The 24,065-nt window shown below is 50.0% G+C and overlaps 1 protein-coding gene across 10 annotated transcripts in view; it reads right to left on the minus strand.

Moving 5' to 3' along the window:
• The window catches only part of usp45 (ubiquitin specific peptidase 45), a 362,553-nt gene that overhangs the window by 144,311 nt on the left and 194,177 nt on the right, over positions 1 to 24,065 (minus strand). For all 10 annotated transcript variants that reach the window (XR_011940756.1, XR_011940757.1, XM_072499597.1 and 7 more), the window contains one exon: positions 11,429 to 11,559. Coding sequence is in view for 8 of the 10 variants with exons in the window: in XM_072499597.1 (XP_072355698.1) it covers positions 11,429 to 11,559 (131 nt within the window). In the remaining 2 variants the exon portion in view is untranslated. The remainder of the gene's footprint in view (positions 1 to 11,428; positions 11,560 to 24,065) is intronic.

The raw sequence follows: 24,065 nt of genomic DNA on the forward strand, positions 1-24,065 counted from the left end.
TACATTCTAAACTCGTTTCGAGCAGGAAACCATCAAACCGCTGTCAACTGCCCCAGCAGCCTCAGATGCACCCATCCAGATGCCTCTTAAATGTTACTAATGTGCCTGCATCCACCATATCCTCTGGCAGCGGTTTCCAGGCACCCATTACTCTCTGCGTGAAAAACTTACCGTACACATCTCCCTTAACCTTTCCCCCTCTCACCTTGAACCTGTGCCCCTTGTATCCTTGGAACCTGTGCCCCCTTCCACCACTGATTATCCACATGTCTATGCCTCTCATAATGTTGTAGACCTCTATCAGGTCTCCTCTCAGCCTCCATTTTTCCAGTGAAATCAATCCTAGTTTATTCAACCTCTCCTCATAGCCAACAGCCTCGAAACCAGGCATTTCTGGTGAATCTTCTTTGCACTCTCTCCAAAGCTTCCACGTCCTTCTGATAATGTGGTGACCAGAACTGCAAGAAATACTCCAACTGCGGCCTAACCAAGATTTTATATAGCTGCAACATGATTTCCAAATTCCAGTACTCAATGCCCGGCTGACGAAGGCAAGCACACCATATGCCTTCTTAATCACCTTGGCCACTTGTGTTACCACTTTTGGGGACCCTCTGTATGTTAATGTTCCTAAAGGTTCTGCCATTTACAGTATAATTCATACCTAGATTTGATCCTCCAAAATGTATCACCTCGCATTTGTCCGGATTAAACTCCATCTGCCATTTCTGTGCCTAAGTCCTCAATCTATCTATATACTGTTGTATCCTCTGACAATCCTCGGCACATCAGGAACTCTGCTAATCATTGTGTCATCCGCAAACTTACTCATCAGACGACCCACAGTTTCCTCCAGATCATTTATATATACAACAATAGAGGTCCCAGTACTGATCACTGCAGAACACCACTAGCTATAGATCACCATTCTGAAAAACACCTTTCCACCGCTACTCTCTGCCTTCTAAAACCAAGCCAGTTCTGTATCCATCTAGCCAGCCCACTCTGAATCACATGTGATTTTAGTTTTTGTATCAGTCTGCCATGTGGGACCTTGTCAAACACATTACTAAAGTCCATAAAAAACTATATCCACGGTCCTTCCCTCATCAATTTTGTCACCTTCTTCAAAAAACTCAATCAAATTGGTGAGACTTGACCTTTCCTGTACAAAACCATGCTGCCTGTCACTAACCAGCCTGTAATATGCTGGATTATCCCCGCTTCCTTTCTTAAACAAGGGAACAACATTGGCTGTTCTCCAGTCCTCTGAAACCTCGCCTGTGGTAAAAGAGGATGTGAAGATATCTGTTAAGGCCCAGCTATTTCTCCCCTTGCCTCCCACAGTAACCTGGGATAGATCCCATCTGGCCCCGGGGACTTGTCTACCTTAATGCAATTTAGGATACTCAACACTTCCTCCTTTGAATATTGACGTTCTCAAGAGCGATCACACACCCACCCCTGACCTCAGCATCCGTCATGTCCTTCTCCCTGGTGAATACCTATACAAAGTAGTCATTAAGGATTTCACCCACTTCCTGTGGTTCCACGCATAACTTCCCTCCATTGTCCTTGAGTGGGCGTACTCTTTCTCTTGCTACCCTCTTGCTCCTAATATATGCATAAAATGCCTTGGGAATCTCCTTGACCATGTTTGCTAAAGACATTTCATGGCCACTTTTAGCCCTCCCAATTCTACATTTAAGTTCCTTCCTATTTTCACTGTACTCCTCAAACGCTTAGTCAGTTTTTAGATGCCTAGACCTATAGTATGCTTCCTTTTTTTCTTTTGACTAAGCTTACAATTTCCCTCATCATCCGTGGATCCTGAATCCTGCCATTTCTATCCTTCATTTTTGCGAGGGCATCTGTGTCCTGCACTTCAATCAACTGACCTTTAAACATCTCCCACATGTCAGACGTGGATTTGCCCCCAAATAGCTGCTCCCAATCCACATTACCCAGTTCCTGTCTAATATGGATGCAATTGGCCCTCGCCCAATTAAGCACCCTCACCCGCGGACCACTCTTTCCTTATCCATGACTACTCGAAATCTTATGGAATTATGGTCGCTAAGCCCAAAATGCTCCCCCACTGAAACATCTATCACCTGGCCTGGCTCATTCCCCAATACAAGTCTAGTATGGCCCCCGCCCTGGTTGGAGTGTCCACATACTGGATCAAAAAGCCCTCCTGGACACATCTAACAAATTGCACTCCATCCGAGCCCTTGGCTGTGAGGGATTCCCAGTCAATATGAGGAAGGTAATGTCACCCATCACAACTATCCTGCGTTTTTCACACCTTTTTAGTATCTGAATACACAACTGTTCCTCTGTCTCCTGCGGGCTGTTGGGAGGTCTAGACTATTTCACCCTTATTAGTCCTGAGCTATACCCATAATGCCTCACAAGATCCTTCCAATGCGTCCTCCATCAACTCAGCTGTGATCTGCTCCCAAATCAGCAATGCAGCTCCCCAAACACTTTTGGTTCCCCTTCGTCCCGTCTAAAATAACAATATCCTGAAACGTTAAGCTGTCACTCCTGTCCCTCCTTTAACCATGTCTCTGTAATTGCAATTCCATTATGGTTCCATGCAGTAATCCAGGCTCTCAGGTTGGTCATGAGACACATCAACTCCATACTCCCAGAATGCCTGATCCACTGCAGTTCACATACCGCCACAACCGGTCTACATCTCCCTAGCCCTATACTCATCCCTGGAGCATCTCAACATCAAGGACTCCTATGTCAGACTCCTATTTATTGACTACAGCTTAATCCCAGTCAAGCCCATATCAAAACTCCAAAACCTAGGAGTTGGCACCTCCCTCTGCAACTGGATCCTCGACTTCCTTACACACAGACCACAATCAGTAAGGATAAACAACACCTCCTCCACGCCAGTCCTCAATACAAGAGCCCCACAAAGCTGCATACTTAGCCCCCTACCATACTCCCTAAACACACATTGACTGTATGGCAAGATTTGGCTCTAACTTCATCTACATAGTGGGTCGGATCTCGAAAAACAATGAGTCAAGAGTAGGAGGGAGATAGAGAAACTAGTGGCGTGGTATAACGACAAAAATCTCTCCCTCGGCACTCTGACTGGACCTCCGGCCGGGGAGGAGAGCAGTCGCGGGCAACGGAGCTCTGGTAGTCGCATCCCGTTCCCCAGAGGGGGAAAAAAGGCGCAAACCAACCGGACCCCTCCCCGCACGGCAGGAGAACGCGGGGTACGACGAGCGGCGGCCCTGACCAAAGCGGAGACTGAGCCAGCGGCAGGGACCGACCCCCCTCCCCCCGCACGGCAGGAGAACGTGGGGTATGCGAGCGGCGGCCCGGACCAAAGCGGGGACCAAGCCAGCGGCAGGGATCGACCTTACCCCCCACCACCCGCACGGCAGGAGAAGGCGGGGTGCGACAAGCGGCGGCCCTGACCAAAGCGGAGACTGAGCCAGCGGCAGGGACCGACCCCCCTCCCCCGCACGGCAGAACGCGGGGTATGCGAGCGGCGGCCCGGACCAAAGCGGGGACTAAGCCAGCGGCAGGGATCGATCCTACCCCCCACCACGCGCACGGCAGGAGAAGGCGGGGTGCGACGAGCGGCGGCCCGGACCAAAGCTGAGACTGAGCCAGCGGCAGGGACTGACCCCCTCCCCCGCATAGCAGGAGAACGCGGGTAGATGAGTGGCAGCCCGCACAAAAGCGGGGACCGAGCCAGAGCAGGAACCGACGCCCCCCTCCCCACGAGGCAGGTGGCGGAACAAAGGAGGACTCCTGGCCCGACCAGAAGCCTCTCTCGCTCTCTCTCGACCCTCCTGACCCGGTGTGTGGGTGAGTGAGGGAAAAAAAAGAAAAAAGAACTTACCCTTTTAAAAAAGAAAACACTTTTTGAAACTTTTTGAAAAGAAAACTCTTAAACAGAAAGAACTTTTGTTTTACATTTTTCCAAAAAGGGGTTTAAGGGGGTAAAAAAAGAAAAAGTGCTTCAGGAGAGGAGGGGGAAAGAAAAGGGATTTTAAAAAAAATGGAAAGAGAGAAAAGAGAAAATTAAAAATGCCAGAAGGGAGCCAAAGCAGAGGGAGAAAGGGTCCCACAAGCAGAAGGGGCCGTGGGCGAGCCAGCTCAGACGAGCCAACCATGCACGAAGCGGCGGACCGGAAAGTTCGCCGCAACAAAAAGAACTGGGCAGCCAGGAGCATTTTCCCCTTGGGCCGGGGGGGGGAACTGGAACTGGAAGTCATCCTTTGCCGAGACGCTGAGAAAACATCAGCAGGAAAACAAGGCAGAGGCCAGAGCAGACATGGAGGCCACAGTGCAGGCAGCATTGGCCAAGGCCCTGGCGGGGGTGCAGCTCACCCTTGGCAGAGCAGAGGAGAAACTGGAAGCCTAAGAGGAGAAACTGGAAGCTCAAAAGGTGACCATTAAGGACCTGGAAAAAGCCACGACTGACTGGAGTGACCGGATCACGGCCCTGGAGAAGGAGGTGGCAAGACTGGTCACAACGCAGGGGAGCCTGAAGGGCAGAGTGGACGATCATTGAAAACCGCTCGAGAAGGCGAAATGTAAGGATAGTGGGCCTACCAGAGGGGATCGAGGGTAGAAACCCCACGGCATACGTGGCCGAGATGCTGGGCAACTTAGTGGGGAGAAAACTTTCCCCAACCCATCAGAAATGGACAGAGCACACCAGTCGCTGCGCCCGAAGCCCAATGCAGGGGATGAACCGAGGGCAGATACAGCTAAACTGCACCTGTACCAAGACAGGGAAACAATCCTGCGCTGGGCCAGGCAAAACGGAACCTGCAAATGGGAAGGACACCTCATTAGAGTTTACGAGGACATTGGGGCAGACCTAGCCAGGAGACGGGCCGAATTTGATAGAGCGAAAGCAGCTCTTCACAAGAGCGACGTGCAATTTGGTATGTACCCAGTGAAACTCTGCCGAGTTTGTCGAGGAACACGGGCTGGAAAACCAACAGCAAGGGTAGAAATAAGGGGCCTCTGGCAAGGGGCAACAGCACGCCGATGGGAGGGGTGTGTAGGGGTGAGGTAACGCCAGGACTCCTCGCCCCCACCCCCGCCACGACGAGCGCACCCTGAACAAAAAGGAAACAACTACCCGAGGGACCGCTTCAGGTGGGAGACCAGGCTCCAGCACGAGGGAACGAGAGTAGCGGAGAATGGAGAGCAAGCGGGACTGCAGGGTAGGATGGGTTAGAGCGGGCAGAAAAACGTAGAGGTCGGGCGAGGGAGAAGCGAGACAGTAACTCCCGAGAGAGGGGCCACCGGACTAGCTGGAAAGCTAGCGCCGGAGGCATGCAACAAAGCAGGGCCGCAGCGCGCCCCCAACAGGGTGGATGTGGCAGACGGAGGGGGGGGGGGGGCACTCAACAGAGACGGGAGAGCAAACGGGGATAGGAACAGGGGAAAGAGGGACAAAAGAGGGGTATACAGGAGAGGGGGAAAAAGGGGGGGACACAGGGAAGGAGGGACAAACAAGGCTAGAAAGGGAATAACAAAAGGGCTACAAAGTGCCACAACCAAGGGCTCGGAACAAGGAATCGTTGCAAGCATCCACCCAGTACGGTCTCTGGGCGAAGGGAGACTCCAGAGTGCAGGGGACAACCCGCGTGGCGGACGCACAGTGGGCGGCCATGTCAGGTGTCTGGACAAAGGGAAACTCCGGAGCGCAGGGACCTGATCGCATGGAGAGAGCAGTGACAGCAGCCATTCTGGACGGTCCCTAACAAAGGGTAGCCCTGGAGGGCAGGGATGCGTCTACCAGGTAAGTATGATTAATCCCACAGGAGCGAGGAGACAGTCGTCCCCCACCAGGATAGTTACCTAGAATGTAAGGGGACTCAACGGCCCAGTGAAAAGATCCAGAGTCCTTACCCACCTAAGAAATATGAAGGCCGACATTGTCTTCCTCCAAGTGACACACCTGGGGGAGCAGGACCGACTGCGGGTAAGAAAGGGCTGGGTGGGACAGACCTACCATTCCTGCTATGGGACGAGAGCCGGGGGGGTGCAATACTGATCAGCACGAGGACGATGTTTAGGGCGACAAAGACGGTTACGGACCCAGGGGGACGGAACGTCATGGTCAGCGGGGCCTTGGAGGGGCACCGGTAGTACGAATTAATGTGTACGCGCCCAACTGGGACGGCACAAGCTTCATCAAAAAGACCATGGCAGAAATCCCCGACATAGCGACGCACGAACTAATCATGGGGAGGGGGGGGACGACGACGACGACGACACTTCAACTGTGTACAGGATCCAACGACTGACAGATCAAGCCCCAAAACGGGAAAAACCTCAAGCATGGCAAGGGAACTCGGTCACTTTATGGAACAGATGGGAGCGGTGGAACCCTGGAGGTTCACCCACCATGGGGAGAAGGAGTTCTCCTTCTTCTCCCCAATGTACAACGTACACACCAGAATTGACTTCTTTGTGGTTGTGAAAACGGTGCTTCCAGGGATAGACAAAGTGGAATACTCTGCAATTGTGACATCCGACCACGTTCCACACTACACTGACGTGAGGCTGGAGACGGCAGGGCCCAATGCCCCACATGGAGGTTGGACATTGCCCTAATAGCTGACAAGGCCTTCAACGAAAAGATATCGCAGGCCATAGCAGAGTACATGCAGAACAACCAGAACGGGGAGGTCTCACCATCCACGTTCTGGGAAGCCCTAAAGGCCGTAGTAAGAGGGGAAATTATCACTTTCAAAGCATGAAGAGATAGGGAGGAAAGGGCAGCAAAGCAGCATCTGGTCGACTCCATACCGGAGGTAGACCGTAAATATTCCGAGGCCCCTACCGTGGAGCTCCTGGCGGAGAGGAAAGAGCTACAAAGGAACTTTGATCTGCTCTCCACCAGGAAAGCAGTGCAGCAACTCTGCCAGGCACGTGGGACCCTACACGAACACGGAGACAAAGCCAGCCGTCTGTTGGCACATCAGCTGAGAAAGCAGGCAGCCACCAGAGAAATTGCACCAATCAGGGATACCAGAGGCACATTAGAAACAGAAACAGAAAAGATCAACTAAACCTTCAAGGCCTTCTACCAAGGGCTGTACACATCTGAGCCCCCAATGGGCGAGTCCGGGATGCAGCGGTTCCTTGATGGACTGGACATACCAGTCGTGGGGGAGGGCAGAAAACAGGGCCTGGAAGCACCACTAGCACAGGGAGAGATCATGGACAGCATTAGCTCCATGCAGGTGGGGAAGGCGCCGGGACCCGACGGGTTCCCGGCAGACTTCTACAAAAAATTTGCGACAGCACTGGCCCCGCACCTGCGGGAGATGGTCACAGACTCGCCAGCTAGGGGCATACTGCCACCTACGCTAGCACAGGCCTCAATCTCGCTGATAGCTAAGAAAGATAAAGACTCAATGGAATGTGGTCATACAGACCCATCTCACTGCTGAACACAGATGCCAAAATACTGGCCAAAATCCTAGCCAAAGGTTAGAAGACTGTGCACCTGAGGTGGTCGCAGAGGACCAGACCGGCTTTGTCAAAGGTAGACAGCTAACCTCGAACATCAGGCGCCTGCTGAACGTGATAATAACCCCATCCGGGGAGAGAATACCAGAGGTGATCGTCTCCCTAGACACAGAAAAGGCCTTCGACAGGGTCGAATTGGAATACCTTATAGAGATACTAGAGAGGTTCGGGCTTGGAACAGGGTTCACCTCCTGGGTAAAGCTCCTTTACAACGCTCCCATGGCGAGCGTACAGACCAACAACACCAACTCCCGATGCTTCCAGCTGCACCGGGGCACCAAACAAGGATGCCCACTGTCCCCGCTGCTGTTTGCTCTAGCGATCGAGCCATTAGCAATCGCTCTCAGAGCAGCAAAAAGCTGGAGGGGGATCCGAAGGGGCGGCAGAGAGCACAGAGTCTCACTCTATGCAGATGACCTGCTCCTCTACATTTCGGACCCACACAGCAGCATGGACGGAATCATCGCTCTCCTGAAAGAGTTTGGCGCCTTCTCGGGCTACAAACTCAACATGAGCAAAAGCGAGATCTTCCCGGTACACCACCAAGTAGGGGAGGCAGCACTAACAGGACTGCCGTTTAACAAGCCCGACACAAATTCCGCTACCTGGGGATCCAAATAGCTCATGACTGGAAAGGGATCCACAAATGGAACCTCACCAGTCTAACAGAGGAAGTAAAAAAGGACCTGCAAAGATGGAACACAAATGGAAACTATACCCACTCTCCCTTGCGGGAAGAGTCCAGACGATCAAAATGAACGTACTGCCCTCTTCCTACTTAGATCTGTCCTGATCTACATCCCCAAGGCCTTTTTCAAAGCATAAGACAAACTAATCATGGCGTTCGTATGAGGGTTGGGGGGGGGGGGGGGGGGGGGCGGAAGAATGCTAGGATCCCAAAGGAGGTCCTACAAAAAACGAAATCCAGGGGGGGCTAGCCCTCCTAAACCTGCAATTCTACCGTTGGGCAGCGACGGCCGAGCGAATAAGGGGATGGATCAAGGAGCTAGAAGCCAAGTGGTTGCGCGCGGAAGAAGCCTCCTGCAAGGGGACCTCCCTCCGGGCCCTCGCCACGGCGGCACTCCCATCCCATCCCCAGCCAAAAATCACTCCAGCAGCCTGGTGGTGATAGCCACCCCCCAGTCCTGGAACCAACTGCGGCAGCAATTTGGCCTGACCAAAATGTCGGACAAAGCTCCATTCTGCAACAACCATCGGTTCACACCAGCGCTGACTGACGCCACCATTAAAAAGTGGGGACAGGACGGAGGGACACTGACAGTCAGGGACCTATACTCAGATGGCAGGATCACAGCACTGGACGAACTGACAGAGAAATTCCAGCTAGCCAGAGGGAACGAGCTAAGTACCTGCAACTCAAAAACGTCCTACGAAAGGAGACAAGGACGTACCCACAACTGCCACGACAGACATTACTGGAAGAGTTACTGGACGCAAGCATCCCAGCTAAAGGGAACTGTAGCGACATATATGACCGACTGGTAGAAAGGGCCGACACCGTACTGGATGCAACAAGAAAGAAATGGGAGGAAGACCTGGGGATTGCAATAGGGTGGGGACTCTGGAGCGAAGCAAGGCTCAGCCTGACGCAACTAAAAGTGGTACATAGAGCCCACTTAACAAGAACTCGTATGAGTAGGTTCTTCCCGGAGGTGGAGGATAGATGTGAACGGTGCCAAGGAGGCCCGGCCAACCACGCCCACATGTTCTGGTCTTGTCCCAAACTTGTGGGGGTACTGGACAGCCTTCTTCGAGGCAATATCCAAAGTGATGGGGATGAGGATGGAGCCGTGCCCAAAAGTGGAAGTCTTCAGGGTGGAGTAGTGTGTGCAGTTATGGAACATCTAAGTTATGAAGAGAGGTTGGATAGGCTTGGGTTGTTTTTGCTGCAACAGAGAAGACTGAGGGGCGACCTGATCGAGGTGTACAAGATTATGGGCAGGGTGGATTGGAACTGCTGTTCCCCGTCGTTGAAAGGAGGGTTACGAGGGGACACAAGTTCAAGGTGAGTGGCGAGAGGTTCAGGGGGAATTTGAGGAAAAACATTTTTACCCAGAGGGTGGTGACAGTCTGGAACGCACTGCTTGGGAGGGGGGTGAGGCGGGTTGCTTCACATCCTTTAAAAAGTACCTGGATGAGTACTTGGCACTTCTTAACATTCGGGATATGGGCCAAGTACTGACAAATGGGATTAGGATTGACAGATCAGGTGCCTTTCATGAGGCAGTGCAGACTCAATGGGCTGAAGGGCCTTTTCTACACTGTATTTTTCTGTGATTCTGTGAAAGAGGGATTAGGCTATTGAGTGGATGATCAGCCATGATCATAATTTTTTTTCCAATAAATTTTGAGTACCCAATTATTTGTTTTTTCCAATTAAGGGGCAATTTAGCGTGGCCAATCCACCTAACCTGCACAACGTTTGGGTTGTGGGGGTGAAACCCACGCAGACACGGGGAGAATGTGCAAATTCCACATCCCGGTCAGTGACCCAGGGCCGGGATTCGAACCCGGGTCCTCAGCGCCGTGGGCAGCAGTGCTAACCACTGTGCCGCCGTGCTGCCCTTGCCGTGATCATAATTAATGGTGGAGCAAACACGAAGGGCTGAATGGCTTCCTCCTTTCTATGTCTATGTTTTCGAGATCATTGCAATAAACGTGGCTGCTCCAGTTAAGTTTCTGGTCATGGTGACACCTGGCATTGATGGTAAGGATTTAGTGATAGAAATGCCTTTGAATGTGAAGTGGAGGTGGTTAGACTCTCTTGTTTTGGAGATAGTCATTGCCTAGCACTTGCGTGATGCAAATGTTACTTGTCTTACATCAGTTCAAGCCTGAACGTTGTCCCTGTCATAATGAATGCAAGCACGGTCAGCTTCAAGCACGGAAGGGCCAGAAATGGAAACAACTTCTGTGCAATAATCAGCAAACATTCACAATTCTGACCTTATGATGGAAGTAAAGTTAAATGATGGAGCAACTGAAGATGGTTGGACCTATGATACTGTGCTGAGGAATTTCTGCTGCAATGTCCTGGCCCTGTGACGGTTGGCCTCCAGCAATCATCCCCACCTTTGCTTGTGCTTGGCATGACTACACCCAGTGAGAATGCTCCCACCCCCAAGCATCCTCTCTCCTCCTTCCTTTCCCATCATCCCAATCCAATTCCTATTAACTTCACTATTATTAAGACTCCTTGATACCACACTTGATCAAATGTTAAGGGCAGTAACTCTCAACTCATATCATGAATTCAGTTCTTTTGTACAATTTAGAGTAATGGTGTAATGGGGTCAGCAGCCAAGTAGTTCTGGAGGAATCCAAATTGAGCAGTCTATTATTGAGTAAGTGCCACTGGATAGCACCATCGACGATATTTTATATCACTTTGCTAATGTTTGAGAGTACGTTGACAGTCCGTTATCGGTCAGATTGGATTTGTCCTGCTTTCAGTGAACAGAACATATGTCTTGGGTCCTCCAACCCCACCTTCACTATAATTTAAAAAATAATCTTTTCATTTTATCTGGCATATGCCAATATAGCATTTGTACTGGAACAGCTTGGCTAGTGTTAGGGTACTTCAGGAGCATTGAAGCTAGATTGATGTCAGAGCCCATACTCATTGTTGCATCCAATGTGCTTTTAAAGTGGTTCTCAGAGTGTCCCAGCAACACACCTTCATCAACCACAATCAAAAATAAATTAACTCAGAATATATATTAATGCATAACTTGGTGGCTACAATTGCTTCTGTGACAGACAATACACTTGGAAAAAGGTAATTTGTTGGATATGAAGTGCTTTGGATGTCTGCAGAAAGTGTTACGGAAATAAATAAATACATGCATTTCTCTGATACACTTACTTCTGACATAACTGACTGAAAAGTATTCTTGGAACCAATGGTCCTTTTCCTGCTTCTTTCATACTATGAAGAAATAAATACACGGCTGAGGTCAAAGATCCAGGGCTCGGGAGTATTATCATCAGTGGATCCTGCATATAAATGAAAAAGAGCCATCTATGAGTGTAAGAGCACTACTTTCGTTCTTACCTGCATTGTAAATTATAAGTATTTCATGAGTAATATAAAATCATTTTATTTTGATTAAACTGGGGGTGGAGAACAAAAGAAATATGAAAAATATGAGGGGCAGCACGGTAGCATAGTGGTTAGCACAGTTGCTTCACAGCTCCAGGGTCCCAGGTTCGATTCCCGGCTGGGTCAGTGTCTGTGCGGAGTCTGCACATTCTCCGGGTGGTCCGGTTTCCTCCCACAGTCCAAAGATGTGCAGGTTAGGTGGATTGACCATGATAAATTGCCCTTAGTGTCCAAAAAGATTAAGTTGGGGTTACTGGGTTACGGGGATAGGGTAGATACGTGGGCTTGAGTAGGGTGCTCTTTGTAAGGACCGGCGCAGACTCGATGGGCCGAATGGCCTCCTTCTGCACTGTAAATTCTATGATCTATGAGAAGTAGACCATTCAGTCCTTTTGTAAATGCTCAGCCATTCAAAATAATCATGACTGATCTTCTATTTCAGCTACACCTTCTCGCAAAATTGGAGTATCTCTTAATTCCCTTATTATCCAGCATCCAGAGCTCTCTGGGGTGGAGGGTTCAAAAGACCCTTCATGAAGGAGCTTTTCACCATTTCATCCTTATTCAGAGATGTGGCCCCTAGTCTCATAGCCGGGGAAACATTCTCCACCATCTCATGTAAGAGTACAGATTATTGCTGTATAGTTTGCATTAGCTTGACCAAACTTAAGAATTAGCTACATTTTTTGTACCGGCAAGTACCGGCATGTCTCACAAGGCTCAAAGACTTTTCAAAGCAAAATAAAACTGCTGAATGTTGCAAGCTGTTTTTCACAAATAAGGAAGACCCTGGGCAGGAATGAACCTTGGACTGTCACAAAAAACGAGAACATCTCCAGGCCATGGCATGTCTGGTTTTGAGGTTCTTGGATGATTACCAAACTACCGAAGAGGAACAACCCTCGCTGGAATGAGCAAGTGAATTTTGTGTGCATAAGAAATGAAAACAGTTGGATTAGACAGCCATTATGAACAGCTTATTAGCAAGTTTGATTAGCATTACAAATGGGTGACAGGCACACACAAATAATGAAGCCCCTGAAAGTTACTTTGAAGCGTTGAGATGGGATTTTTCAAGGGAGTTGTGGCACATTATAGGAATAGCACAAGATGATAAAGGAATAGGATGTAAAAAGGCTGATAGATCAAAGACACAAGGCATGTTCAAAGATTCTAGGAGCTCACAGAACATGGATAACAGGATAAACCCTTGGTTTAGTCAAAAAACTCGACATTCCATTCGGCATTTTGTCTCTGAAGGACAATAAAGTTCAATCAATACATCATTTTGGTCCAGCCCAAAAGAGTATATAAGTGTTGTTGAGAAAAACACTTGGGTTGCAGTTCACAGATACACAGAATTTTTACAGCACAGGAGGAGATCTTCCAGAAAGTGCTTGATAAGGTGCCACATAAAAGACTGATCCAGAAGGTGAGGTTGCAGGGAATTGGAGATAGAATACTAGATTGGATTGAGGACTGGCTAACCACTGTGCTACCGTACCGCGCACATCTGAAGTATTGTGACCAGTTTTGGTCTCCTTATCTGAGGAAGGATGTGGTGGCATTGGAGGCAGTTCAGAGGAGGTTCACCAGAGCGATTCTGGGAATGAAAGGATTGACGTACGAGGAGAGATGAAACAGTTTGGGTTTATACTCGCTGGAGTTTAGAAGGATGAGAGAGGATCTAATCGAGGTGTATAAAATGCTAAATGGGGCTGATAAAGTAAACGTAGACCAAATGTTCCCCATTGTGAGGAAAACTAGAACCAGTTGGTTGTATCGAAAGAGTTGAACCCGGTACCTAATTCCCTGTCGGGAGGTCAGACACACGCAGCATCGAACGGTGACTCCAAGCAATGTGTCCGAGGGTCTTGGCATCGGATATAGGTTGAGAGGCATTAGATTTAGAACTGAGATGAGGAATAACTACTTCTTGCAGAGAGTGGTGAATTTGTGGAACTCACTGCCCATAGTGCGGTGGAATCTGAGTCATTAAATAGTTTCAAGAAAGAGATAGATATATTTTTGATTTGATGGGCAACAGGTGGGGAGGTGGATTTGAGACCAGGAAGACATCAGCCATGATTGGATTGATTGGCGGAGCAGGCTCAAAGAGTTGAATTGCCTACTTCTGCTCCTAATTCCTATGTGTCTATGTATCTTGCCATGCCTGCTCCAGCTCTCCAAATGAGCAATTTGCCTAGTACCATTCCTCCTCCTTCTCCCCATAATCCTGCACATTCTTCCTTTTCAGATAATATAATCAAATTCTCGCAGGAATTCCTCAATTGAGGATGCTTGACAATTAAAGAGCTACCTTGAATGAATGCTGAACTGACCACTCATTGGCGCTTGTACTAATGGGATTATAATGCTACCCCTATTCTGGATCAGGCACACTCCTCAGATGATCACTATCACTACAGATTGAGAAAGACAGGCCTCAGACACTTAAATGGTTCTGACAAACTGATCTAACATCCCCACAGAGGAAAGGAACCATCAGAGAACATTACCATCTTCCATCAACACAAATAGGAACATAAGCCAATGATGGGGGAATTGGCCCCATGAAATCAACAAAAAAGTTCTGCATTAGTTTAGTAGGCTTTACAGGAGCCTAGGTTTAAAAAGTAAAGATATATGACTGAAATTGCATGGTTCACAATTAGCCACCAATGTTTTACATGTTTTAAGCATACCTGGCCACCGATATAATGGTGTTAATTTCAAGAATGGTGTTCTGACACCCCAAAGTGCTGACCGATATCCTCATGAACATCTTTTACAAGCTGTTCTCATTATGACTTGGAGTACTTCTCGGTTTCCCTAGAGCAATGTAACTAGTAAAATACCAGTAGGGGTTCCTGATGTCCAAATGGATTTGGTTTTATTGGGTCTAAGAACTGAATCAGTTCCTCATCCTGATTAGAACAAAGAACAAAGAAATGTACAGCACAGGAACAGGCCCTTCGGCCCTCCAAGCCCGTGCCGACCATGCTGCCCGACTAAACTACAATCTTCTACACTTCCTGGGTCCGTATCCCTCTATTCCCATCCTATTCATGTATTTGTCAAGATGCCCCTTAAATGTCACTATCGTCCCTGCTTCCACCACCTCCTCCGGTAGTGAGTTCCAGCCACCCACTACCCTCTGTGTAAAAAACTTGCCTCGTACATCTACTCTGAACTTTATTTTTAAAAAATATATATTTTATTCAAGATTTTTTGGCCAAACATAACAGTACATAGTTTTTCTTTTAAACAACAATAAAGCAATATAAATAACAGTGGCCAGTTTTAAACAAGTAAATAAATAATATATAAACAGAAACAAAAACAAAACGAAATGGCAACTGCCTTGTCAAAAATAGTTACTCTCCAAAGATACAATCCAACGGTCCAATATACATTACCTATAACAAATGTCTATACATATACAATGACATCCCTAAGAGCCCGCCCGGATCCTCCCCCCCCACTCCCCCCTGGGTTGCTGCTGTTGTTATCCTTCTTTTTCATTCCCTCGATCGTTCTGTGAGGTAGTCGACGAATGGTTGCCACCGCCTGGTGAACCCTTGAGCAGAACCCCTTAATACGAACTTGATCCGTTCTAACTTTATAAACCTGCCATGTCGTTTATCCAGGTCTCCACTCCCGGGGGTTTGGCTTCCTTCCACATAAGCAATATCCTGCGCCGGGCTACTAGGGACGCAAAGGCCAAAACATCAGCCTCTCTCGCCTCCTGCACTCCCGGCTCTTCTGCAACCCCGAATATAGCCAACCCCCAGCCTGGCTCGCCCCGGACCCCCACCACCTTCGAAAGCACCTTCGCCACCCCCACCCAGAACCCCTGCAGTGCCGGACATGACCAGAACATGTGGGTGTGATTCGCTGGGCTTCTCGAGCATCTCCCACACCTATCCTCTACCCCGAAGAATTTACTGAGCCGTGCTCCAGTCATATGCGCCCTGTGTAGAACCTTGAATTGTATCAGGCTTAGCCTGGCACACGAGGACGACGAGTTTACCCTACGTAGGGCATCAGCCCACAGCCCCTCCTCAATCTCCTCCCCCAGCTCTTCTTCCCATTTCCCTTTCAGCTCATCTACCATGATCCCCCCCTCGTCCCTCATTTCCCTGTATATGTCCGACACCCTACCATCCCCCACCCATGTCTCTGAGATCACTCTATCCTGCACCTCCTGTGTCGGGAGCTGCGGGAATTCCCTCACCTGTTGCCTCGCAAAAGCCCTCAGTTGCATATACCGAAATGCATTCCCTTGGGGCAATCCATATTTTTCCGTCAACGCTCCCAGACTCGCAAACGTCCCATCTACGAACAGATCTCTCAATTGTACTACCCCAGCTCTTTGCCATGCTCCAAATCCCCCATCCATTCTCCCCGGAACAAACCTATGGTTATTTCTTATCGGGGACCGCACCGAGGCTCCCGTCCTTCCCCCATGCCGTCTCCACTGCCCCCAAATTTTTAATGTTGCCACCACCACCGGGCTTGTAGTATATTTCTTCGGTGAGAACGGCAACGGTGCCGTCACCATTGCTTGTAAGCTGGTCCCCTTGCAGGACACCCTCTCCAATCTCTTCCACGCCGCTCCCTCCCCTTCTCCCATCCACTTACACACCATTGAAATATTGGCGGCCCAGTAATAATCATTTAGGCTCGGTAGTGCCAACCCCCCCCTATCTCTACTACGCTGCAAGAACCCCCTCCTCACTCTCGGGGTCTTCCCGGCCCACACAAAACTCATAATGCTTTTCTCGATTCTCTTAAAAAAAGCCTTCGTGACCATCACCGGGAGGCACTGAAACACAAAGAGGAATCTCGGGAGAACCACCATTTTGACCGCCTGCACCCTACCCGCCAGGGACACCATGTCCCATCTCTTAAAATCCTCCTCCATCTGTTCCACCAATCGTGTTAAATTAAACCAGTGCAAGGTTCCCCAATTCTTGGCTATCTGAATCCCCAAGTATCGGAAGTCTCTTGTTACCTTCCTCAGCGGTAAATCCTCTATTTCCCTGCTCTGCTCCCCCGGATGCACCACAAACTCACTTTTCTCCATGTTCAATTTATACCCCGAAAAATCCCCAAACTCCCCAAGTATCCGCATTATCTCTGGCATCCCCTCCACCGGGTCTGCCACATACAACAACAAATCATCCGCATACCAAAATACCCGGTGTTCTTCTCCTCCCCTAAACACTCCCCTCCACTGCCTGGATCCCCTCAGTGCCATGGCCAGGGGCTCAATCGCCAGTGCAAACAATAACGGAGACAGGGGACACCCCTGCCTCATCCCTCTGTAAAGCCGGAAATAATCAGACTCCCGTCCATTCGTAACCACACTCGCCATCGGTGCCCTATACAGCAACTGTACCCATCCGATATGCCCATCTCCAAAGCCAAATCTCCTCAGCACCTCCCACAGATAATCCCACTCCACTCTATCAAATGCTTTCTCGGCATCCATCGCCACCACTATCTCCGCTTCCCCCTCTGGCGGGGGCATCATCATTACCCCTAGCAAACTCCGTATGTTCGTGTTCAGCTGTCTCCCCTTCACAAACCCAGTTTGGTCCTCATGAACCACCCCCGGGACACAGTCCTCTATCCTCGTCGCCATTACCTTGGCCAGAATCTTAGCATCCACATTTAAAAGAGAAATGGGCCTATAGGACCCGCATTGCAGCAGGTCTTTTTCCTTCTTTAGAAGGAGCGATATCTTTGCCTTTGACATAGTCGGGGGCAACTGCCCCCTTTCCTTAGCCTCATTAAAGGTTCTCGTCAGAAGCGGGGCCAGCAAGTCCATATACTTCCTATAAAATTCCACCGGGAATCCGTCTGGTCCCGGGGCCTTCCCCGCCTGCATGCTCCCAATCCCTTTCACTACCTCCTCCATCTCAATCTGTGCTCCCAGTCCCGCCCTCTCCTGCTCCTCCACCTTAGGGAATTCCAGCTGATCCAGAAAGCATATCATTCTCTCCTTCCCTTCCGGGGGCTGAGCTTTATATAATCTTTCGTAGAATACCTTGAACACCCCATTCACTCTCTCCGCTCCCCGCTCCATCTCTCCCTCCTCGTCTCTCATCCCCCCTATCTCCCTCGCTGCTCCCCTCTTCCTCAGTTGGTTAGCCAGCAACCGGCTCGCCTTCTCCCCATATTCATACTGTACACCTTGTGCCTTCCTCCATTGTGCCTCTGCATTACCCGTAGTCAACAAGTCAAATTCTACATGTAGCCTTTGCCTTTCCCTATACAGTCCCTCCTCCGGTGCCTCCGCATATTGTCTGTCCACCCTCAAAAGTTCTTTCAGCAACTGCTCCCTTTCCCTACCCTCCTGCTTTCCTTTATGTGCCCTAATAGATATCAGCTCCCCTCTAACCAATGCCTTCAACGCCTCCCAGACCACTCCCACCTGAACCTCCCCATTGTCATTAAGCTCCAAGTACCTTTCAATACACCCCCTCACCCTTAAACATACCCCCTCATCTGCCAATAGTCCCATGTCCATTCTCCAGGGCGGGTGCTGTTCTTTTTCCTCCCCTATCTCCAGGTCCACCCAATGTGGAGCGTGGTCCGAGATAGCTATAGCCGTGTACTCCGTCCCTGTCACCTTCGGGATCAGCGCCCTTCCCAAAGCAAAAAAGTCTATCCGTGAATATACTTTATGGACATAGGAGAAAAACGAGAACTCCTTACTCCTAGGCCTGCTAAATCTCCAGGGGTCTACTCCTCCCATCTGCTCCATAAAGTCCTTGAGCACCCTAGCTGCAGCCAGCCTCCTCCCGGTCCTGGACCTCGATCTGTCCAGCCCTGGGACCAGCACCGTATTGAAGTCTCCCCCCATTACCAACTTTCCCGCCTCTAGGTCCGGGATACGTCCCAACATACGCCTCATAAAATTGGCATCATCCCAGTTCGGGGCATATACGTTCACTAGAACCACCGCCTCCCCTTGCAATCTGCCACTCACCATCACATATCTACCCCCACTATCCGCCACTATGGTCTTTGCCTCAAACAGTACCCGTTTCCCCACTAATATAGCCACCCCCCCTGTTCTTTGCGTCTAACCCCGAATGAAACACCTGCCCCACCCATCCTTTGCGTAGTCTGACCTGGTCTATCAGTTTCAAATGCGTCTCCTGCAACATAACCACATCTGCTTTTAATTTCTTTAGGTGTGCGAGTACCCGTGCCCTTTTAATCGGCCCGTTCAGCCCTCTCACATTCCACGTGATCAGCCGGGTTGGGGGGCTCTTTACCCCCCCCTTGTCGACTAGCCACCCCCTTTTTAAATCCAGCTCCTCACCCGGTTACCACGTAGCCGTAACTGCCCCCGACGGCGCCCTCCCACCTCGACCACCCCACCCCGTACCAGCTCCCCCTTCTCCCCAGCAGCAGCAACCCAGTTAACCCCCCCCGCCCCCGCTAGATCCTTTTCTAGCGTAATTGCACCCCCCATGTTGCTCCCAGAAGTCAGCAAACTCTGGCTGACATCAGCTTCCCCCCGTGACCTCGGCCCCCACTGTGCGAGGCCCCCTCCTTCCTGCTTCCCTGTTCCCGCCATGATTACCATAGCGCGGGAACAAAGCCCCCGTTTCCCACTTGGCCCCACCCCTAATGGCCAGCGCCCACAATTCCTCATCCTCCCCCCCCCTCCCCCACGACATGGGGAAGAGAGAAAAGTTACAGGGTCGCAAGATTAACAACTTGAGAGATCATCCCTTCCCCCTTTTTCCCCCACTTCACCCCACGTAATCACCCCACCACTTTGTCCCAAACGTTCTTTTTCCGGCCCGCCTATTCCAGCTGCTCCTCCACAATAAATGTCCACGCCTCTTCTGCCGTCTCAAAGTAGTGGTGCTTCCCTTGGTGTGTGACCCACAGTCTTGCCGGTTGCAACATTCCAAATTTGACCTTCCTTTTGTGAAGCACCGCCTTGGCCCGATTAAAACTCGCCCTCCTTCTCTCCACCTCCGCACTCTAATCTTGATATACGCGGATCACCGCATTCTCCCACCTACTGTTCTGAGTTTTCTTCGCCCATCTGAGGACCATCTCTCTGTCATTATATCGGAGAAATCTCACCACTATGGCTCGAGGTATTTCTCCAGCCTTCGGTCTTCGCGTCACAACTCTATAAGCTCCCTCCACCTCCAACGGGCCCGTCGGGGCCTCCGATCCCATTAACGAGTGAAGCATCGTGCTCACATATGCCCCGACGTCCGCCCCCTCCGCACCTTCGGGAAGACCAAGAATCCTTACATTCTTCCTCCTCGCATTATTCTCCAACACCTCCAGCCTTTCCACACACCTTTTCTGTTGTGCCTCGTGCATCTCTGTCTTCACCACCAGGCCCTTTATTTCGTCTTCATTTTCAGCGGCCTTTGCTTTCACGACCCGAAGCTCCTGCTCCTGGGTCTTTTGCTCCTCCTTTAGCCCTTCAATCGCCTGTAATATTGGGGCCAGCAGCTCCTTCTTCATCTCCTTTTTAAGTTCTTCCACACAGCGCCGCAGGAACTCTTGATGGTTAGGGCCCCATACTAGGCGGCCATCTTCCGACGCCATCTTGCTTTGTGCTTGCCTTCCTTGCCGCTGCTCCAGAGGATCCTCCGCAATCCGGACACTTTCCTCTCCTTTTTCCATCTGTGTCCAGGGGGAATTCCCTTCTGGTTTACCGCACAGTGTTTTTAGCCGTTAAAATTGCCGTTGGGGCTCCTATTAAGAGCCCAAAAGTCCGTTCCACCGGGAGCTGCCGAAATGTGCGACTTAGCTGGTCATCGCCGCACCCGGAAACCTTCCCCCTCTCACTTTAAACCTATGCCCCCTAGTAATTGACCCCTCTACCCCAGGGAAAAGCTTCTGACTACCCACTCTGTCTATGCCCCTCATAATTTTGTAGACCTCTATCAGGTCGCCCCTCAACCTCCTTCGTTCCGGTGAGAACAAACCGAGTTTATTCAACCGCTCCTCATAGCTAATGCCCTCCATACCAGGCAACATCCTGGTAAATCTCTTCTGCACCCTCTCTAAAGCCTCCACATCCTTCTGGTAGTGTGGCGACCAGAATTGAACGCTACACTCCAAGTGTGGCCTAACTACGGTTCTATACAGCTGCAAGATGACTTGCCAATTCTTATACTCAATGCCCCGGCCAATGAAGGCAAGCATGCCGTATGCCTTCTTGACTACCTTCTCCACCTGTGTTGCCCCTTTCAGTGACCTGTGGACCTGTACTCCTAGATCTCTCTGACTTTCAATACTCTTGAGGGTTCTACCATTCACTGTATATTCCCTACCTGCATTAGACCTTCCAAAATGCAGTACCTCACATTTGTCCGGATTAAACTCCATCTGCCATCTCTCCGCCCAAGTCTCCAAACAATCTAAATCCTGCTGTATCCTCTGACAGTCCTCATCGCTATCCACAATTCCACCAACCTTTGTGTCGTCTGGAAACTTACTATTCAGACCAGTTACATTTTCCTCCAAATCATTTATATATACTACAAAGAGCAAAGGTCCCAGCACTGATCCCTGTGGAACACCACTGGTCACAGCCCTCCAATTAGAAAAGCATCCTTCCATTGCTACTCTCTGCCTTCTATGACCTAGCTAGTTCTGTATCCACCTTGCCAGCTCACCCCTGATCCCGTGTGACTTCACCTTTTTTACTAGTCTACCACGAGGGACCTTGTCAAAGGCCTTACTGAAGTCCATATAGACAACATCCACTGCCCTACCTGCATCAATCATCTTATTGACCTCCTCGAAAAACTCTATCAAGTTAGTGAGACACGACCTCCCCTTCACAAAACCATGCTGCCTCTCACTAATACGTCCATTTGCTTCCAAATGGGAGTAGATCCTGTCTTGAAGAATTCTCTCCAGTAATTTCCCTACCACTGAAGTAAGGCTCACCGACCTGTAGTTCCCTGGATTATCCTTGCTACCCTTGTTAAACAGAGGAACAACATTGGCTATTCTCCAGTCCTCCGGGATATCACCTGAAGACAGTGAGGATCCAAAGATTTCTGTCAAGGCCTCAGCAATTTCCTCTCCAGCCTCCTTCCGTATTCTGGGGTAGATCCCATCAGGCCCTGGGGACTTATCTACCTTAATATTAATATGTGACCCAGGCTATCTTCCCACCCTTCTCCAGACTCAACATTTACCAATTCCTTCTCTTTGGTGAATACTGATGCAAAGTATCCATTTAGTACCTTGCCCATTTCCTCTGGCTCCACACATAGATTCCCTTGCCCATCCTTCTGTGGGCCAACCCTTTCCCTGGCTACCCTCTTGCTTTTTATGTACGTGTAAAAAGCCTTGGGATTTTCCTTAACCCTATTTGCCAATGACTTTTCGTGACCCCTTCTAGCCCTCCTGACTCCTTGCTTAAGTTCCTTCCTACTTTCCTTATATTCCACAGGCTTCATCTGTTCCCAGCCTTTTAGCCCTGACAAATGCCTCCTTTTTCTTTTTGATGAGGCCTACAATATCTCTCGTTATCCAAGGTTCCCGAAAATTGCCATATTTATCCTTCTTCCTCACAGGAACATGCCGGTCCTGAATTCCTTTCAACTGACAAGCCTCCCACATGTCAGATGTTGATTTGCCCTCAAACATCCGCCCCCAATCTATGTTCGCCAGTTCCCGCCTAATATTGTTATAATTAGCCTTCCCCCAATTTAGCACATTTATCCTAGGACCACTCTTATCCTTGTCCACCAGCACTTTAAAACTTACTGAATTGTGGTCACTGTTCCCAGAATGCTCCCCTTCTGAAACTTCTACCACCTGGCCGGGCTCATTCCCCAATACCAGGTCCAGTACCGTCCCTTCCCTAGTTAGACTGTCTACATATTGTTTTAAGAAGCCCTCCTGGATGCTCCTTACAAACTCTGCTCCGTCTAAGCCCCTGGCACTAAGTGAGTCCCAGTCAATATTGGGGAAGTTGAAGTCTCCCATCACCACAACCCTGTTGTTTTTACTCTTTTCCAAAATCTGTCTACCTATCTGCTCCTCTATCTCCCGCTGGCTGTTGGGAGGCCTGTAGTAAACCCCCAACATTGTGACTGCACCCTTCTTATTCCTGATCTCTACCCATATAGCCTCACTGCCCTCTGAGGTGTCCTCCCATAGTACAGCTGTGATATTCTCCCTAACCAGTAGCGCAACTCCGCCACCCCTTTTACATCCCCCTCTATCCCGCCTGAAACATCTAAATCCTGGAACGTTTAGCTGCCAATCCTGCCCTTCCCTCAACCAGGTCTCTGTAATGGCAACAACATCATAGTTCCAAGTACTAATCCAAGCTCTAAGTTCATCTGCCATACCCGTAATACTTCTTGCATTGAAACATATGCACTTCAGGCCACCAGACACGCTGTGCTCAGCAACTTCTCCCTGTCTGCTCTGCCTCAGAGAGCCACACTGTCCCTATTCCCTAGTTCTCCCTCAATGCTCTCACCTTCTGACCTATTGCTCCCGTGCCCACCCCCCCTGCCATACTATTTTAAACCCTCCCGTGTGACACTAGCAAACCTCGCGGCCAGGATATTTATGCCTCTCCAGTTTAGATGCAACCCGTCCTTCTTATGTAGGTCACACCTGCCCCGGAAGAGCTCCCAGTGGTCCAGATAACGGAAACCCTCCCTCCTACACCAGCTGTTTAGCTGCTCTATCTTCCTATTTCTAGCCTCACTGGCACGTGGCACAGGGAGTAATCCTGAGATTACAACCCTAGGGGTCCTGTCTTTTAACTTTCTGCCTAGCTCCCTGAACTCCTGCTGCAGGACCTCATGCCCCTTCCTGCCTATGTCGTCAGTACCAATATGTACAACGACCTCTGCCTGTTTGCCCTCCCCCTTCAGGATGCCCTCTACCCGTTCGGAGACATCCTGGACCCTGGCACCAGGGAGGCAACATACCATCCTGGAGTCTCTTTCACGTCCACAGAAGCGCCTATCTGTGCCCCTGACTATAGAGTCCCCTATTACTATTGCTCTTCTGCGCTTTGACCCTCCCTTCTGAACATCAGAGCCAGCCGTGGTGCCACTGCTCTGGCTGCTGCTGTTTTCCCCTGATAGGCTATCCCCCCCGACAGTATCCAAAGGGGTATACCTGTTCGAGAGGGGGACAACCACAGGGGATTCCTGCACTGACTGCCTGCCCTTTCTGGTGGTCACCCATTTCTCTGCCTGCACCTTGGGTGTGACCACATTTATATAACTGCGATCTATGATGCTTTCCGCCACCTGCATGCTAAGTGCATCCAATTGCTGCTCCAACCGAACCATGCGGTCTGTGAGGAGCTCCAGTTAGATGCACTTTCTGCAGATGAAGCCATCCGGGACGCTGGAAGCCT

Source organism: Scyliorhinus torazame, chromosome 4 (assembly GCF_047496885.1).
Source record: "Scyliorhinus torazame isolate Kashiwa2021f chromosome 4, sScyTor2.1, whole genome shotgun sequence".
Lineage (NCBI taxonomy): Eukaryota > Metazoa > Chordata > Chondrichthyes > Carcharhiniformes > Scyliorhinidae > Scyliorhinus > Scyliorhinus torazame.